General features: G+C 45.1%; 1 protein-coding gene across 5 annotated transcripts in view; it reads right to left on the bottom strand.

Moving 5' to 3' along the window:
- NFIC (nuclear factor I C) overlaps window positions 1–20,439 on the bottom strand; it is a 94,759-nt gene that overhangs the window by 56,748 nt on the left and 17,572 nt on the right. For all 5 annotated transcript variants that reach the window (XM_044453379.1, XM_044453380.1, XM_044453381.1 and 2 more), the window contains one exon: window positions 765–1,296. In XM_044453379.1, coding sequence (XP_044309314.1) covers window positions 765–1,296 — 532 coding nt within the window. The remainder of the gene's footprint in view (window positions 1–764; window positions 1,297–20,439) is intronic.

Here is a 20,439-nt window from a genome sequence, read left to right as displayed (position 1 = left end):
GTTGAGCAAAGGGCAGACGGGGTGAGCAAACAGCTAGAACAAAATAACAGCATTTGGGGTCTCTCTAGCTTCGAAAAGTGGTGCGTAAAATTATCCGTTTACAGCATTATGCATGGCAAGGAAAATGTGGATTGGAAGAAGCTTCTCTTCATTTTTCATAATTCTAAAACCCCAACAAGTCATCCAGAGAAAGGAGATGGGGAATGTGAGACAGACAAGAGACCGGGGCTTTAGGACAGACAACAGGATAAATGTTACCCGGCATGTCATTAGACCCAATTTGTTGCCAAAAGATGTTACCGTTGCCATCCCAATCAACAGGACCATTCGGAGCGCCAGAAAAGTCTGGGGGGACATATAAAAATTTGACTGGCATTCTGGAAGAACACCTGCCCAGCCATAATTAGCACGGCTAACAGCTGCTACCTTCCACAGTAATCCCCCACAAAAAGCGCCAAATCCTGTGTGAACACAGTCCTCCTGGATCACGTCTCAAGTGTCACCTAGCCCAGCCCAGAAGCTCTTCTCGGAGGACAACCCAGGACCTGCAGGAAGGACTCCCACCCACACGGATGGGGCAGCCCTCTTTCCCTGCTTCTTCCCAGCAACGTCTGATTTGGAAATACATTACTCCTGAATTCCATTCCTAACGTTCATGGCTAAGAGGAACAATGGCCGCCCCGATCAGACCCGTGGGTCCCCTCGCCCCGCTTCCTGACGGCCACGTCGGTCACTCCGAGCAACACACCCTCCTGTTGGCCTACCTCTCTCACGGACAAAATATGCCAGGTAGAGGTCGAGCTCCTTGACGGACACACTGATATGATGAGGTTGGACGCAGAGGACTGGGTTGGTGCACTGCGCAGCTTTGACGAGGCGCTCCCCGTCTGTGCTCTCCAAGGGGATCCCCTTGAAAAGGATGACCATGACCAGGTCGAGGCGCCAGACCTTGTCCGCCTGGCGCAGGCAGTCGATCCGGCGCATCTTGCCCTTCTGGTCGGGGTTGGAGAGGACACAGCAGAAGGGCTTCTTTCCTGTGATGGAGAGCACGAAGTCCTCTCGGTACTCGGGCCGAATGTCCTTGCGCAGCTTGGCCAGCAAGCGGGAGGCCCACTTCTGCTTCACCTCCGGCTTCTCGTTCAGAAGCTCGTCCTTGACGGCCCGCTCCTCGTCCTTCGTCATCCGCTTCTCATGCTTCTTGAAATATTTGCGTTTTCGGGCTTGAAGGTTGAACCAGGTATAAGCAAAGGCCCGGACATGAGGGAGCAGTGCCTCAATGAATGGATGGAACTCATCCTGAAGGTGAAGGAGAGAGAAGAGAAGCACCATCAGGACGGATCCCCGTGGGGAAACACTCACGCAATCATTGGGATGCCCATTCAAACCTGCTCTGTTCTCCCAACACGCTGGGGCAATTCCACTTGGAAGGATCTTGGGGGAAGCTGAAGACCTCTCTTTGCCCCAGCCCTAGAGCCAATGCTGGGGAAGATGGGCAATCTCACACAACAGACAATAGTTTTCCATGCTACGAACTGAACGGCACTGTCTCCCTTCTTCCGATGCAATTCAAGACCTCTCCACGCACCTTCAAAAGCTGCCCAGAAATTTCAGCTGGTCTAGAAAGCAGTGGCCAGGTGGGCTAGTGACAGGGGGTACAGGTTGTCACAGTCACTCTCCTGGTCTATTTTGTGCAGAATTTGGAATGCTGTTATGACCTGGGAAGCCCTATATAGCTTGGGATGAGGGCTCCCTTAGCAGCCTGCCCGATTTTATTAGCTTCTGGAGGAGACCTTGTTTTGGAACTGCCCCTTTCAGAGAGGCACAACATTTATTTATTTAGGCTATTTTTATCCTGTCCTATACCAGTTGTCTCTGGACAGCTTACAATGTAATCAATAAACAATAAATACAGCAATCAATGACAAGATAAAATATGACTGAGGATGTTAATAAAACCTGATTAAAATATTTAAACTTTAAAATATTGGGTAAATAAAAAGGTGTTAACCTGGCACTGAAAAACATGTAAAGTTGGTGCCAGGTGAACCTCTCTGGGGAGCGCATTCCACAGTCAGCGTGCTACCACACAGAAGGCCCTGCTCTTGGTGGTTACTCCCAGGCAAAGGTTAGATTTAATTACATCTTATTTATATTCAGAAGCTTTTTCCCTTTTTCTTGGGAAAAAGACAGGGCACACATCAAATCAGATAACCAAATAAAACAATGTTACAACTGAAGTGTAAGATGCCACCATTCAGAGTATTTCTTACTGGGACTGATAAACAGTTTGGTTTGTTCAAGCTGCCCATCAGCATCTGGATCACAACCAACTTCACAGACATTTCTACTCAGAGAGTCCTCCCTAATTTATTCATTGATTTGTTTACTAATAGCACAATACTTTCTGGGTGGCCACTGCAATATAAAAATCAACAAAATTCTAGAGCTGCTTTTCTCAACCTGGTGGCCTTCAGGCATTTGGACTGCAATTCCCAGAATCCCCATCCAGCAGGCCCACTGACTGGGGATTCTGGGTGCTGCAATCCAAATGTGTCTGGAAGGCACAAGGTTGGGGGAGGCTGTTCTAGAGCATCATATTTCTATTTCAAATTATTGTCCATATTTCCAATTTTGTGTCAATGCATAAGGATGGGCACACACCACTTCTCTGTCCTCTGTTCCAGCAATGTGAAATAGGCCACCTAATCGTACATGAGAACTTTGCTGGTTCTTCCTGGGTGGAAAGAGCTACCTAAGATCACGTGGAAACAACCCTCTTTAGGATTCTCTTTGCGGAAGCTCAGATGTCCTTTTGGGTATGTTCGCACGTGCTTGCACACATGTAGCGAGTCACCAGCCCGCCTTCATCCCTTCCATCCCCCTTCCCAAAAACCAGCTGTTTGGATAGTCTAGCCTGCCAGATGTCTTCTCCACAGCATTTTGTTCACTGGAAAAGAAAAGTTCTATTACGAAATTAAACATTCTTCCGTTGTATTTCTGGGAAAGGAAGCGGTCATTGTCTGTTAGTGGCATGACCTGCTTGAGGGTGAATCGTGACTGATTGATTGTATTTCTATCCCACCTTTCTACCATGGTGAAACTCAATGTGGCAACATGCAGTTTCTGGGGGAACTGTCTTCTGAGCTTAACAGTCCCAGCTCCTCAGAGAGCAGCTGCCTAGATCAGCTTCCACAGATCTGGGAATCTTCCCTCGATGGTTCTGGGCTGTATTCCGTTTCAACTGCAGTCTCCCTATAGAATGGGGGGATGAACCCTGTGTCCCCATCTGGCCCTCCACTGGAGACCTTTGCATTCGGAGCTGTGGAACCCGGCCTGTCCTGGGGGCATGAGAAGCTATTGAGTGAAAGGTTCCGTGCCCTTTTCAACAACTGGGGGAACTGAATGCCCCTCCAAGTTCCACCCAGGACTCACCCCCTAGGGATACAAACGAAAGGTTCCCCCCTCCCCAAGACACAAACATGGGGAAGGAGCCAGTCAAATCTCCAATCCAATCCAGAAGAAGAATGCAGGAAAGCAACACAAATCCAACTTGCAATGAGGAATCAAGCCCCTCCTTTTGGACACCTCCATAGCCAAGGGGTAAACCTCACTTATTCATCGTTCATTTCTTTTCCACGCCACTCAATAGCCCAAAGGCTCTCTCAGTGGCTAATAAATTGAGAAAATATAAAAACATATTCAACAAGAAGAAACGGTGGGTGCCAGGCTCGCCTCTTTGGGGAGTGGATGCCACATTTTCCCTGGGGGGTTCTAAAGGTGGGGAAACACCTTTGGATTGGGAAGGTTTGAAGCAGAAAACCACAAATCCCTCTTCCGCCTTCCCCCACTCCTCAAAGTTGTTTCGTCAAACCTTAAAGGGCTATCTTTACATGGTCCACAATTAACACATGTGCTGTGATAAAGCCTGAAAAGAAATCTACATGGCCTTGATAGACTTTTACACAGAATTGCATCGAAATACATTTTCTGCAGTGTTTTCGCTGATATGATCCTACATATTTGTTTCAAGTCTGTTCTCCATGCATGTTTCTTTTTAGGAAATCTTGTTTTCCATAGAGTTTCCCAAAAGAATGGTTCTCTGGAGCATTCACAACATCAATTGACAAAATACTATGAAAAATGTGAATTTTAACGGGTGCCTATTTGGAATGTGGAAAACAGGAAAAGTTTGTCCTGGAGAAGAGAAGATTAAGGGAAAACAGGAACTGTTGAGGTGGGAAAGGGGAATGGGAGAGAGGAGAGGAAAGGGAGAGACGAAACGAGAGGAAGGGGAGAGAAGGGAAGAGGGGAATAGGAATTGTTTTCCTGGAAAGACAGAAGAATGGACGGGAGGGGGAGAGAAGATTAAGAGGAAACAGGATCAACATCCAGTAGACCATCACACAGACATGGAGCCAAACTGCTCCTCTTGCTCCAGACCACAGGACTAAAACTAATGCGTGGGGACCGCAAGGAAGCAGATTTGTCTACGCAGGAAAAGAAAACTCTTGTTGGTGAAAGATTTTGATAATTGAGCAGGGCCACCAAGCAGCTCGGCTCTCTGTGCTTTAAGCACGTGGACATCCTTGGTGCATATCTTACAGCTGCATCCTGATTTATTCATTTATTTGATTAGCCAAAATAATGATCAAGTCATAGAACTAAATGACCTCCTAGATCCCTCCCAGCTCTAAGAAGGAGTAAAACTTTCGCACTCTGTCCCAACTTTGGAAATGAAAGAATGAATCCATGGAGAATTCCTACTGCATTCGATCGGACTACCCCCAAAATATATTTCCTGATCCAGAACTTTGGGACTTCCATAGGCAGGTTTCTTCTTCACGCCCCTTAAGATCTGTGGGAGAGGCCCTGCTCCGGGAACCCTCCCTGAAGGAGGTAAAAAGGACATCAACTCAGAGTAGGGCCTTCTCTGCAGTGGCACCCAGATTATGGAATGAGCTCCCCAGAGAGGTTCCCCTGGCACTGATCTTATACTCTTTTCGGCGCCAGAAACGAAATAAATATTAATAATCTGAAAGTCTAAACTCTGGGAAGAAATTCAGATTAAGTGAATCTGGAAGCCCGTCACCCTCATCTCCAGAATATGTACAATAAAACTGAGGTTATTTGGGTGGAACCTTTTGGCAGGGAAGATGCTGTATTTTAATAGTCATTGATGGGGAACTGGGAGCTGCTGTTGAATATGTGCACCCACTAAAGCTAAGAGCCCATCACACCCTAAGGCTCAGCCTAAGCCTAAGCCTCAGCCTAACACAGTCCTTTGAATGCATCAGTTGTGAAATGCCTGCACTCCATTTTGCCAACAAAATTGACTGGGCAATTTCAGAGTAATGCAGGGAGAAATGTTTCCGAAGTATCCCTTGTACATGTTGTCTTCCCCCTTGGCCACCTTCTAAAAACACACACACACATATTTGGGCTGAAGATACTGTATTCTGCCTCACGCAGGGGGAAAGCAGGATATTGGAAAGTCTTTGTGGGAGAGACGTGGTAACAGATGGTCTCCAGGAGACCTCTGTTAAGCACAGAAATTTGCAAAAAAAAAGCGCGAGAGAGGACTGCCTCACAAGGGTCTAAGGTAAGCAGAGGTCACGCCAGGTGAGGGATCCGCTGGGAGTAATTCATTAGCTGGCATGTACATTTGTGTTCAGTCTCAGATAATCTCTGATTGGATTTCAGCTGTCCACAGCCACGCACACCCACCCTGGGCTTCATTCCCCTGCCCCATGTTGGCTTTCCTGCCTTGTGTGTCCTTGCATTCCACAAACTTGCCCAACGGTATGGAGATAATTCACCTAAGAGCAACATTAACCGTATGCCAACTGCTCAGAAAAGCACAGGGGAAGCAGCGCTGGACTGTGGCTAAAAAGCTCTTTGCTTCTTCAAAATGTAAAACTCGTAAGTTACTAGCCAAGAATAAAAACAACAACAACCGTTTCTTTAGTGCTTCTGAGCGTGCGACAGACTTTATATGCATTTTCTAGCAATAATCCTTCAACATCCCTGATTCTTAGAACCAGTGCGAAGCTAGGCTGAAAGTGTGCAGGGCAGAAAAGTCACTGAACGAGATCATCAAAGGCTGGCAAATTGGGGCGGGGGGTGGGGTGGGGACATCAGAACAGGACTTTGGGGCAGAGATGCAGGTCCTACGTGTTTGAAGAGTAAGGTAAACAGGCGATCGAATTTCAGTTAGAATTTCAGTAGGATATCCTGAGATGATTTAGTGTTCCATCAATAACATTTGAGGACTTCTGGGAACCCCATGAGAGGCTTTTGGCAGGGGGAGAGGAAGGGGCAGGGCCTTTTCTAGGGTGGCCCCTGCTGTGGCCCACCTGGTGCCAAATTTGCACCTTTTGGTGCCAAGACGAGAGGTCTAGACAGCCCTCTGTGCAAAGGTCCTGGTGATTGTTCTTTCTTGCTGCATCTTTCTGATGTATTGTTGCAGTACTTTAAGCTTTTCTAAATAATTTAAATTCTTTAAACATTATTGATTCATGCTATTTGATTTGCATCTTTATTGTTTTCCACATTGTTGCAAACCACTCAGAGAACTCTGGCTATGGGGCAGTATAGAAATAAAACAACTAATAATGATCTAAAGAGGGGCACCTGGTAAGCTTATTTGACCCAGAGTCTACAATTGCTTAAGTGTAACTTACTACAGGATCCTTTCAGTCCTTTTCTTGTCCCTTTCAACACTGACTTGCACAGAAAAAAGCTTTTATTCTGGTATTATTAACATCATATTGCATTTACATTCCTCTTGTTAGGTTATAAGGTTCCGTTACTTGTATTCCTTAATTATTATATTTTTTTCTTTTTTAGAGAACTCAAGAGCTATTCATTCTCTTCCTGCTGCTCTCAATCTTTCCCCAGAACAACAACCCTGCAAAGTAGGCAGGGCTGAGAGCCTGTGGCTGGCCTACAGTCACCCAGTGGGCTTCATGGCTAAGTGAGGATCAGATCTCCCAAGACCCCAGTCCAACCCTGTAACTCCCCTACCAGGCTGGCTGGATGGCTACTAATAATGGATTGCTGGCAATTCCTACTTTTGTTTCGCTCTCCTATTTTGCTAGTGACTTTGGGGGATTCCTTTCTGCAGAGGAAGAGCGAGATACAAACATTTATGCAAGGGGGGGAACCACAAAAGGTAAACATACACATTCATAGAGAGGAATAAAAAAAAGCGTTATGCTTGCATTGACACGCCATTTGGGTTACATGTACAGTGCTACTCTGTCAGAATGCACAAGAGCCTGCCTGTTGAATGGGAATAATTTCAAGAAATTTTCCAGGTTGCTGGTGATAATGCAAAGAACGAGCAAGCGGGAACAATGCCTCACACTCCAAGAACTTCCAAGAATCAGCCCTTTAGAGCGACGATCACACCTCCAACGAGGCTAGGCAGGCTGCCAGAACCCAATTTACAGACAGGAAACAGTGTGATTTGCTAGTGACATGGTCACATTAAGAAATCCACAGCAGGATGAAAACTGGAGCCATGCACCCTGAAGTCCAGCCCTCTATCCAGTAAGCTCCTAGAGGGCAGAGACTTGACTTGGTTGGCGATGAAGCTGCCCAAGGTTCAAATCCATTCCAAAAACAGGGAGACTGAAAAGAAGGGCTGCTTTCTCTGACACTGATGTGCCCATTCTGCAAGACCCTTTTCATGTGTCTTTCCTTTGTCCAAGGGCAGTTGGACCACTGAGCAGAAGGGTCTTCTAAGTGGTGACCCCTGCACCGCAGAAATCAGGGGTTTGCAGTTACTTCTGAAAATCCTGAAACTTACCTAACTTCACTGGATGACTAGACTTCTAATTTTATTGGTACACTCTCTTTTTATTAATTAGTATTAGTAATACTAATTTGTATTAGTATTTTTTGCTAATTAGTAATTAGTATTAGTAATAGTATTAGTATTTCCTCTTGTGAGGAAAGCAACGCAGTTGCATAGCTCCATTTTGTCCTCACAACAACTCTTTGAGGTAGGTTAGGCTGAGAGTGAGCAGCCTCCAAAGTCACCTAAGGAGCTTAATGGCCACCTGGGTTCTAGAGCCAAAACCCAGTCCAATACTGTCACCACTAGGCCACACTGCTTGTGCTGCTAATCACTGCTTATATGATTATCCCGCAGAGAGGTCCGCCTGGCGCCGTTGTTATTTGTTTTTCGGTGCCAGGCGAAGATCTTTTTATTTAAACATTTTAATTGTTAATATTATTTATTGATTTTACATTTTTGGCCAGGACGTCTCCAACTATATTGTTTTTATATTGTTGTTATGTTATTTATTGTTGTGAGCCGCCCCGAGGCTTTGGCGAATGGGGCTGCATAGAAGCTTTCTAAATAAATAAATAAATAAAATTTAAATTGTCTGTGTTCTCATTAATTTTCAGTGACTCGCCTTTATGTGGTTTGTACTTGAGAGGATCTCACATTTCCCAGCAGCCTAAAATCATTTTCGAAAGAATCCACCAGAATTTAGAAACTCTGTTCGCTTTGAATAGAAAGATTGGCTTTAGAGCCACTGTTTCCACAAATTATTGGGATTATTAGTCCCGGTACTTCTCAGTTTTCCAGAAATAAAGAGGTAATTCCAGGCCACAGTGGTTCAGAAAATAATTCACAACAGCTGGTCACTGGGTGTTGATCAAAGGCAGCTGAAGGCGGAAGAACGTAGGAGCCATGGGATCTTGCAGAACCGCACCCATGGCTGGGATCTCCACAGTTGGGTCACCTGTTCAATCCCATCTGAGAGTTTTATAGAAATAATAGATCTTGCATCTCTGTGCCTTTATTTATTTATCTCGTTTCTATCCTCCTCACCCACAGCCACTGTTTTCTGGGTGGCTTACACAGTGTGTAAAAACAGGTAACAAAAGCACAATTAAAATAATCAGAAAATCAAAATACAAAATTTAGAAGTTGTCAACAGCCAAAATTAGATAATAAAAACAGACAATCACAAGGAATAACCAAATTTTTTTGCATGTCGATCTCTGGCATCTATCCAGCTTAACTAGGAAAGGGAGTTTATTTATTTCATGTTTATACTGACCAATAACTAACAAAAGTTAAAATCACACACATGCAAATTAATTTAAAAGAACGAACCATGATAAGAATTGCAATTGTGAAAGCATAGAAGCATGGCAGGGGTACTGAATAAAATCGAGAAAAACCAAGTTTAAACGTATTAAAATACTATGAACATTAAAATACTGTGAAAATAAAAAAAGAACTTCATCTCGTGCTGAAAAGAATACAAAGTAGGTGCCAGGTGCACCTCTTTGGGGTCTCATTCCAAAATGGGTGTCAGTCTGCCCCTGGTAAAATTTGTCAAAAGATTACCTCAGGACCCTGCCCTGGGCACCAGCACAAGATGGCTGCCTGGCAAAGGGTGCCTACTCATCTTATTAAGTAACCTGCTCAAAAGGCTCCAGTTGGCTTATGGCTACGCTTCCTAGCCCCTCACCTGCCGCTTTAGCATCTGCTTACCAGACAGAAGAGGCATGAGCAGGGATGGACAAATGCACGAATTCACCACAGTTCCTCACACTCGGCCTTCCACTCAACTGCCCTTGATTTGCGCTCCTGCTTACAGTAGTTGCTCATTTTGAACGAACGGGAAAGCTGAAAAACAGCTCTCACATGTGCGCAGATTTCTCCAGGGAATTAGAGCACAGCGAGTTTGAAAAAGTTCAAGAATCTGTGATGTGAAGGTTCAAGAATTTGTGAATAATTCCAGAGAACATGAGTTTGTGCTCAGGATTGCAAAGAGGTCATTTCTGTGTGATTTGCAAACAAACAAAACTCTCACAAATGCCTAGACAGAATTCCCCTTATTCCCCTTTCTTCTTCTTCTTCTTGGTGGCTTGCCATGAGAGGGCATCACACTGCAGTGGCCCTCCATCTTCCCTTCCGAAAATTATCTATGGGCTCCCTAAAAATAAATATTCACAGCATTCCACCTTGATGAATGTGAATAAAGATTCACAGCTAACATTCCCACTACCAGATCTGGAGAACGCCTTCAGGCAGCTCCAGAACTTGGAGACTGTCACAGCTTCCCATTAACTGGCATCCTGTTAAAATTGCACTCCCAATAGTAACGCTATGCTTTCCTATTCCCTTTCTGCCGTGTTTTATCAACTGTTTGATGTAGGATAACTAGATTCTTTTTGCACCGTGGTTTGCTAATGGATTTTGCATGTTTACCTATTTATTTCATTTTCATAGTGCCCAATAGCTCGGGCTTTCTCGGTAGTTAACAAAAGTTAACATTAAACAAACCTTAAAAAGACACACACACAAGCGTCAATTTAAAAGACAGAAACTGTAATAGCAATTGATTTGGCACAGAAGCATAGCAGTGGCGCAGAATAAAATGGAATAACTAAAAACCAAGTCAAAAAGGTGAATTATGTGGACAACCAGTTGTGAGCCGCCCCGAGGCTTCGGCGAATGGGGCGGCATAGAAGTTCCCTAAATAAATCAATAAATAAAATGCTGGGAAAGTAAAGTGGTCTGAAGTAGGCACAAGGCACATCGGTTTTTAGGGGCCACAACCAAAAAGGCCCCCCACCTGGTAGCCACCTGCCGCACTACTTTTGGAAGGACCCCCAAAGATGACCTAACAGTTGGGGTGGGTTCACAGGGGGCAAGGCGATCCTTCAGATAACTTGGGCCCCAAGTCATTTAGGGCTTCGAACGACTGCCCCAGCAGTCGGAGAGAGGGCCGGACTTCAACCAGCGGCCAGTGAAGCCAGAAGAAGACTTAACAAATTCTTCTGAGCTGGCTGCCATTAAAAGACTGGCTGCCCTGGATCAGCTGAGATTTCCAGACCATTTTCGAAGGACTCTCCACAGGCATCAAATGGTCAGACCATTACAGATGTGCTCCTCAACATTGATAAAAATACTCCAAAAAAAGGAGGTACCATCAGTCATGCAAGATTGCTCCTAGCAAGACTAAAAGAGTGCTTTTGTGTGGTGTTTCATCTTTGTACAAGGGTGCATCAATAATGCAGAGGAAAAGGAAGGTCGGGAAAGACTTACAAGTTGGGAAAACATAGGCCAACTCAGCTTGCTGTAGCAAATTCAGTACAGCAGAAGATTCCTAATCCTCCGGTTCCATTTTGGAACAGAATTTTGGACCAGTAGAGAAAAACTGGGATGCAGCTGCTCCTGGAGTCTCTCCACCCTCTCATTGTTTTGTGTGAGTGAATGGAAATGTTTACAAAGCATTCAAGAATCTGAAGTTCCACTAGCAAAAGAGAGAATTTTGATTAAACATAAGCAATCTGGCTGACTGTGCGAGCCTTTGAAGGTTTAATTTCTATGGGGCAACTGGTTGTCCACAAAAGCCCAGGCACCTTCGCTTGGCTGCATCCACTTTCCCGCAAACACCCACAGGGCAGCTTCTGGCTGTTGTGCAGAATTTCACCTTGAACAAGGGGAATGCTATGCCTCTTCCAAAGCTCGGTTACTGGGAGGCATAATGTAATTTGATGATATTATTATTATTATTATTATTATTATTATTATTATTATTTTGTATGCGCCATCAAGTCATTTCCAACTTGTGAAGACACTATCAGTGAAAGTCCCCGCAAATATCTTATCCAAACTTATACAAGATCTCCAAACTCCCGCTTGGCTCTTATAAATTCTTGGCTATGGCTTCCTTTATGGAATTCAGCTTTCACATCTATACACTGCGTTTGGGAATGAACTTGTCTGGATAAACCTGACCCTTGTCTCCAGTAAAAAGTCCTTTGACTTGATTATTTTTTCTCATTTCTTCGTGGCTGCCTTTCAGGTTCCAAGCTCCTTCAACTCTCTTGGCTACATTTAACAATAATACTGATATGTGGTGTTCTTTATATTTCCGGTCCCTTCCGTTTCATTTTCAACCTTGTCCCCTTTCCCTTAAACCCTACCTGCCATAAGATTACAGATCTTTTGGTGAAAGAAGTCACCAATCTCTGCCAAAGGGGATCAAGACGTTGCATTCAAAACCGTAAGTTACTCGGTCATAGGGACTGGGAAAATTGGCCAGCATTGCTTTCTCTTTTAGAAGAAAGAAAGAAAGAAAGAAAGAAAGAAAGAAAGAAAGAAAGAAAGAAAGACCGACCGAGTTCTTTTTATGTAGAATTTTGCCAATTTCGGCACATTTTATCAACTACAAAATCAATTTATTTATTTAGAACTTTTCTATGTTGTCCCTTATGCATGACATCTCGGGATGGCTTACTATCATCCATCCGCATTGGCCAAATTTAATCATGGAAAGGGCCCCGCGCTACTTGTTCATCATGACGCCAATTAGAAAAAGAGGCAAAAACCCTTATTACACCCAAACTTAATTATTTATTAATTAAAAGCTTTTCTATCCTGTCCCCTACAGACATCTTGGGAAGGCTTACAATATCTCAGGACGACTTATGATACACCCAAATATGATTGAATGCACAGGGGCTTAATCCCAGACTTTTTGGCATTCCACGGGGCCTAGATGGATGAATCTGACAGTTTTCGTTTCTTCTGCCTCTGAATCTCAAAATCTTTTTGTCTCAGATAAGAAGAAGATGGGAAATTAGATAAGTTCTCATCAAAACCCAGCCCACTCCTTATTGTCCCCTCCCTCCCTCCCTCCCTGGTCTGTCTGCCTTAAAAAAGTACCACCTCTTTGCACCAATTTGGGTGCTTCAGGATTAGGCAGGGATCAGTGGTGAACTGCAAACCAGGACAGGGCCTGAAATCCGATCAGCCACTCTGACAACTTTCCCTCCCGCCGGATTAGCCCCGGCACAAAGATGCCCTGTAGAGTTAATCCGCTTTTGAAGGCCAGATGAAGGGTGGGGAGCAAACTATCTATGGAGTTCTTTGGCCAGACAGACTCTGGGATTCTACTGAATTGCCAACCACAAGATTCATACAGAAGATGCAACATCTTGCAAGGTTTGGGACAGGCAAGTAGACAAATAGGAGTTGTTCCTGGAATTGCTCTCATCGAAAGGTCTCCCTTGATTTTGCACTACCAAACAGACACAGAGCACAGGCCAACTGTGTCACTCAGCTTTTCGCACATTGAAGTGTTTGCATGAAAATTCGTTCAGTGTTTTGCATGTTTCCCCTAAACTTTGGTACCATTCTGCCAGATTTACACTTTATGCATAAAGTTTTCCCAGCGCATATTTGAACATTATTTCTGCACCATCCACTTTCCTGCACATGTTGTGGTTGGAAAACACCTTGAAAAATTCGGAAAAGTGCACATTTCAAATGATCACTGAGTTCTGGTTTGCCTAGTGGTTAGTGTGGAATTGGGTAAGTCACTGTCAAACTGTGAACTGAACAAAGGTTTCCACCCTTCCTAGTTCTGAATTGCTTACTTCTAGAGTGAAACCAATGCATTAAAGAACCCTAAACTATTTAATTATTTAATCCCGAATTTCGCTGAGAGCGGGAAGCCTGCAAACACATCCCAAGGCATCCCAGAACTCAAGGGCAAAAACAGAACACAGCCAAAGCTCTGTTCCCTGTACCAAGAGGTCTGCAAAGATGCTCCCAGAATGCATTGCAAGGATGCTGAACCATCACAAGGACCTGTGGCATTACAGGGCACTGTCCTTCCCTTCCCTTCCCAGCCCAGCCCAGCCCAGCCCAGCCCAGCTTCCGTCCTTCCTTCCTTCCTTCCTTCCTTCCTTCCTTCCTTCCTTCCTTCCTTCCTTCCTTCCCCTCTTTCTTTGCCATGTTTCTCCAAGCAGGAGTGGCCCAGATGGATGGAGAGACCTGCAGTTCAAGATGTTTAGACAGTTCCAGGCTGGGAACGCCTGTTCTGCAAACAACCCATGACTGTCTAGCAACAGTTTATCGTTTCCTCTGTGAGTGGACACTCAAGATTGTCTGAGCCACCAGAACTAAAACCAGACCACCGAGTACATACAATTTCCCAGATGAGAGGGCAAATGTTCAGTCAGTTGTGAGTCAGCTGAGAGCTGGTATGGAATCGTGGTTAAGCGCATGTTGGTGGGTGGGTGGATGGATTTTGACCTTGTCCTTGATGGAGAAGCACTCCCTGTAAAGGGCAAGGTCACAGCTTGGGAGTACTCGTTGACCCGGAGCTGTCACTGGAAATCCAGGTGGCAGATGAGGCGAGGAGCGCTTTCCTACAGCTCCGGCTGGTCCAACAGCTGTGTCCTTACCTGGATAAAGTGTGCATAGCAACGGTGATTCATACTCTGGTAACCTCCGGGTTGGATAAGTGTAAAGCGCTCTATGTGGGGTTGCCCTTGATAACGGTCCAGATACTTCAGCTGGTACAAAATAGAGCTGCCAGGCTGCTGACAGGGACCAGCCGCTCTTCTCATAGAACGCCGGTCCCCTACCAGCTCCAATGGCTCCCAGTTGAAGTCCAGGCTGGTCTTGACCTATAAAGCCCTAAACGGCTTGGGACCAGGATACCTGAAGGAACATCTCCTCCAGATACGCCCTCACACCCCTTAATATCAGCGAGGGAGGCCATGCTCCAAGAACCCTCCCTGAAGGAGGTAAAAAGGACATCTACTTGAAGCAGGGCCTTCTCTGTGGTGGCGCCCAGATAATGGAATGTGCTCCCTGGAGAGGTATGCCTGGCACCAAGTCTATACTCTTTTCGGCGCCAGGTCAAAACTTTTTTATTTAGCCATTATTTTAAAAATTAGTATTTTAATTCAATAGTTGCATTTTATTGGTTATATGTTATTTATTGTTAGATTGTTTTTAAGGTATTTGATTTTATTGATTGCGAGCCATCCCGAGATGCCACGCATATGGGATGGCATATAAAAGTTTTAAATTCATCATCATCATCTCATAAGTGCAACTTTTAAATTTGCATCACCAACATTTTCAAGTAAGACTGCAGAATCCAGGAAAGCTCTAAGGACTCCTCCCCATTTGGGGTTAATTGATTGTTTTTATTGAGATTTGTATTATCTTATTGTTATTTATACTGATATTTTGGAAGCTTCCCTGAGGCCACGGCAAAAGAGGGCATATACATCTTTTAATTAATAGATAAAATGTTTGATTGTAAGTGGACTTAATTCCACACCATGAAGCCTTACCTATAGGGAAAGAAAGCGAGATGGGAGCTGGTTTAGTCAGCAGAGGAAGAAAGGCATTCTGCATGTGTGAACGGTCACAGTCCAATGTTCCCTGCTCTTAATGCATCAAACTTCACCACCCCATGCCCTGCATTTCATCCAGATGGGTGTTTTCAGCCAGACGCATGGAGCACTGCACTGGAAAAGGAAAATATCTGGATACTACCAAACTGGTCATTGCCGTTTTCCCTGCAGAGTGCCTCTCTCACCCTCTCCAGTGCCAATTTCTGACCTAAGTTTATGAATTCCTCTTTTTTTGCACAAGTTCTAGCGCTGCGTCCGGAGCCCAGCTTTGAGTGCAGCCTGCCTGTTTCCAATTTTCAACAACTGGAAGCAAGGGAAAGCTTGCAAAGTTTTCCCAGCTTTGCAGGGCAAGGGGAGAATGACAAAGGAACGCGGAAATGACACCATCGTGTAAATCAATACCTGAAAAGCAGTCGTCTGCTTTTGGGAAGCACACGCACAAACACACACACGCTTCCAGATGGCACAGTTGGAGTGCCCGGAGACTAGCAAGCCACGGGAAATGAGACTGCCAAGTGGGGTGGCCACTCCGTCCTGGGCAAACCCCGAGGCCCCAGTTCTCTGGCTGAGTGTGTACCGTTCCGTCCTCACTCACCCTCTGCGCGTCCATCCCCACCCACTCTCCTCACGCAAAGCCAGGCGGACCACGAGGTGAAAATCCGGCCGCTAAGAAAGTAGCAACTCACTCGGGTATAAAAATAGCCTCGGGTCGCTCTTGCAGGCGATTGGTTGTCATGAGACCGCACATCACCAGGCCTAGAACCTTGGGAGGTGAAAAGTTCACATCCTCCCTTCTCCGCACAAGAAGAAAGGAAGGAAGAGAAAATAGCAAAGGAAGGAAAAAGGAAGAGACCTGGGCAGAAGCCAACCTGTTCCGGGCAGGACCGGTCCCCAAAATTTGCTCCACGGAGCAAAGGGCAATGTAGCACCTCTCCTTTCCACACAGGCTGCCTTGCACTGGTTTGGCACTTGACTTACTCTGGGCCAAAATGGACATGACTTGAAATCTGCACTGGGTAGCAATGACAGTTTTTCACTTTTATTCTAGGTTACCTGCTTTCATGAAAGGCCTTCAATAGTTGCACCAGGGGCTTCACACCCACACTAGAGCAATAACAGAGAAGATTAGTATTATAACACCTGCCCAGTTGCTTTGTTATGCATCCTGGAGGTTTTCTACAAGTTTGTTCTTCCCTGTTTGTTTTAGATTTTTAAAACTTACTCCTGTTTCTTTGCTTTTGGGGTATTTTTACTATATTTTGTATTGTATTTCATGACAGGAGATGGTCTTGTTTGAATAGATTTTTGTCAACTGCCCCCAGAGTTTTAGCTATAGGGCAGTCAATGGCTCATTTTGTTGTGAGCTGTCCAGACTGCCTAGAAATATCCCAAATAAATAAATAGAAGTGAAACAGTATTATAATATTAACAAAATATAGCAATAATAATGCATATTATTAATTAACAGTATTATTAATAATATTAATAATAATAATAGTAATTATATTTATTAATGCAAGCTGCAAATCATGGTATCAACTACTCTGAGGGTCATACTGAGATTTGCATTACAATGCAACTAGCTTTGAATTATGTGGCCTCAACAATCCCCATCCAGGCTGGACCAATTTTGCCGAATGAGCAGGCCAGTGTTGGAAGACCCCAATTTGCAAGAAGACTCACAGCTGCAATTGCTGCCAAAATGCTCATCCCGTTTATTGACTAGGAAGTGTAGCGAATACACATGTTGCACTTTTGGGGTGTTGAGTTTCTTGCCCTTTTCAAACAGCAGCAATGCCAAATCGATCTATTTCAGTCCTGGGTTGTAACACCACAGAACATGGGGCAGCCGGGCATGATGGGCCCCGGGCAAAGCAGTGAACTGGGGCCCCTACGACAACTACAACTACAACTACTGTTAATTTTGGAAGGTTTCCCATTTCCCAAGGGTTAACAGACACAGATTAGTATGGGGCCCACAGGCAAGTGCCCATCAGGCCCATGAGTTACGACGGCCCTGACTGGCAGTCACGAGGGACCAGTCCTTCACTGTTCTACGAAAATCTATTCTGCCTTCCCCATTTCCAGGGATTCTGAAGATGGCAGCCAAGCTCAGCAGAAACAGAAATCTGAGAAGGATATTCGCCTCTCAGCTTTCGTAACATCCTAACTCTGTATCCGTAACACCACCGATATTTTGGCCAGAGGTTTGAGCCGGGAGATGCTGCCCTCTGAGAGGACACTGACTTGGGGATGAGCAAAGGATGACCTCCCCACCAAATGTGGTCAAGGAAAGATTTCCTGCAGCTTTTGGATGACAACACATTCAATAAGAACATCAGGAGTGGAGTTCTAACGCATCACCGTCCGTCCGCCTGGCTTGGCTCGTCAATTATGCTGAATTTCCTTCAGCCAAAGGGCTTGAAAGAAATTCTTCAGGAAGTGATGGACATTTTCTAGGCCAAAAAGAACAGTGTGGTCTTGTTTTAGTAGGCTGCCTTGAACGTCCTTAACATAAACAATTTTGGAGGAAAAAAGACAGTTGTTGAGACAAGTTCTTTCGGTGTCAGTTGTCCCATTTCACTGTTGAAGGGGAACATGCACCAAAAAGCCCCTTTCTCATGGAAAGCCATCCCAAAGACCTGTAACTCCTTCCTCCAAGTATCATGGGGGCACATGTGGTTTGCGAAAAGGCTTCTGAATGCTATCTGTAACCACAAGGAAACAGTTTGTATGGTTTTTTTAATGGCCCGATAGCCCCAGACTTGGTAAAGAGATTAGATTTGGCCAACACAACAGAAATTGTTGGGTTCCTTTCAGGCAGCATAGCCGCTATCTAGGTTTATCTCCTGCCCTTCTTTGAAGTCAGTTAGGAACTTCTCCCCAACCCAAAACATTGGCCTTGCTGCTTTCGGGGAAAATCGGTGGGCAGAGGCAGTGGCTGAGGTATTCTTCTGGGATATATAGGACAAGAGAACTTATGGGGTTTAGACCTCAATACCTATGTGCCGGCAGCTTGGATGGACGGGAAGGCAGCACGACGGATGCATAGTTTTGGATGTCCTTGTGCAATATGGCCTGTAAAATGCCTACATTCAAGCATTTTAAAGGACCATGCTGCCACCTGGAAAGGCTTCCTTCGCACCCCCATAGCCAGATGCAGCTTCTCCAGGAAGGGGCATGGCTGAGCCAGGCCCAAGGAGTCTGGCCAAAGCCCCTGTGCGGACATTGCTTCCCCTGCTCTTCGCCCCCAGCAGCTGGTCCTTCAAGAGGGCCTCTTCCTTCGAGTACTGCGTCTTACACACACTCCTCACTAGGATGCTGAAGGTAAAAAAAAAAAACACCTCCATACACCAGACCAGCTTCTCCAAACCTTGGCCCTCAGGTGGAAGGAAATTAAAGTCATGTGACATACCAAGAAGGGGAGAGAGTGCGTCATTATAACTCCATTTCCACTTTCTTATTTTGCTTTTCTACAGACCAATGAGGACTAGAAGCTTCATTTCTAGGGAAAGGACTGTAGTTCAGTGGTTCAGCACCTGCCTTCCATACTAAAGGTTCAAACCTTGGCCTTTGCCAGGAGGTCAAGAAAGGCCCTGGCTGGAAACCCCTGCAGAGCAGCTTCCGGGAATCTGCTGTCCTCCAACGACAGCTATGCTTGTTGGGGATGATGGGGGCTGTATTGTAACAAACCAAGAGGGCACCAGGTTGGGGAAGGCTGATGCTGCACAGCCCATCTGACGCTGCCAAAGTTCCAGTGTTCCTAGACACATCCACCAAGCCCACCTTCTCATTGGGTCTCTGAGAAACTTTCCCCAGGTGTGATCTTCAGGGTCACAAACGTAGAGGTATTTGCATCACACACACACACACACACACACACACACACAGACCAGGCACTTAGAAGATCCAGGCCCAGGCCCGGAGGAGACTCATCAACATAAAATCTGCATTTGCCAATTTATAAATACAAATTTGGCATTGCTTCAATTTATTGATATTGCAGTGGAAACCAGAGCCAACCAATTAATTTCTTACTCAAATCTTGGCCAATTAAATGACCTTTGCTGTACTTGCACACAAACCGAGATAATCATGGTAGAAAAGGGTGCTCCCCAATTTCACCCTTCACTCCCTAGCTCCAATCCCTCTTGGCAATTGCCCTTGCGGGGGGCAGGGGGCTTCCTTGGTACTAAGGGACATCCAGGGCTCTGTGGAATGGATGCAGGACCCCAGAGGCTCAGACCTAACAACACGGACATCCTACCAATTCTTACATTTCTCTGATTTTGATGATACGATGATCACAGATTTTGTAAGAGCAAAACAACCTCCAGGCACACCATGCAGCCCTGGAAGATACAGACCACGAAAGTCAGCAGCTTTAATTCTGACAGTATTTAGAAGAGGGGAGGCGGCAAGGGGGGGGTGGATATAGTGATGCATTTTTAATGCATTGGATACATGGCAGAAAAGCATCCAAGCTGCTACGGATCCTTAACTCGCGGAGTACCTGATATTTTACCAGTCCAGCGTTCCAAACTGAGTTTCTTTGCAGTAATGTAGTATAGAATTCATATACCGCTGCAAGTTTCAATTGCTTAAACGCTGGATCAAGCAATCCATGGAGGAAGAGGGCTAATTCATCATTAATTGCATCTTCTCTTTGGGTTTGCCCCTTCTCCATTTGCGGGCATTTCCTCAGCTCTCTCCCCTGCTTCATGCATAAACAGTAGATCTCAAAAGAAGCAGCACCGGCCCATCCTTGGTTTGCACAGCACCTACACATGGGTGGTGTAGTGCTTAAGAGCGCGGGTTTAGTCCCTGCTCAGCCATGGAGCCAACTGGGGGACTCGCTCAGAATTAACTCCCCACAGGCTAATCCAATTATCTGTAAAACTGGACTCCTAGATGCACAAGGAGGTTAAAATCTAACAGATATTCATTTTTTAAAAATAAAAATGACAATTCTGGAAGGCAGAGTGGTAACATTTCAGGATATACTCATTTTTCAAGCATGAACATTAGTTTCAGGTGTCACCACCAAGAAGTACCTTCATTGGCTGACAAAGCAAGTTGCTAATTACAGGCTGCCAAGGAACTCTTCAAAGTATATGCTAATTACAGAGCAAGAAGCAAATATTCAGGATATAGACTAAGGATCATACTACTCAGCTGATTTAATATAAATACTGCACCCACTTGATTGTGCTCAAACTACAATATAAAATCTGAGCGCTTTTA

This window comes from Varanus komodoensis, unplaced genomic scaffold (genome assembly GCF_004798865.1).
Source record: "Varanus komodoensis strain SLA01 unplaced genomic scaffold, ASM479886v1 scaffold79, whole genome shotgun sequence".
Taxonomy (NCBI): Eukaryota; Metazoa; Chordata; class Lepidosauria; order Squamata; family Varanidae; genus Varanus; species Varanus komodoensis.
This window is presented reverse-complemented; position numbering and strand designations above follow the sequence as displayed.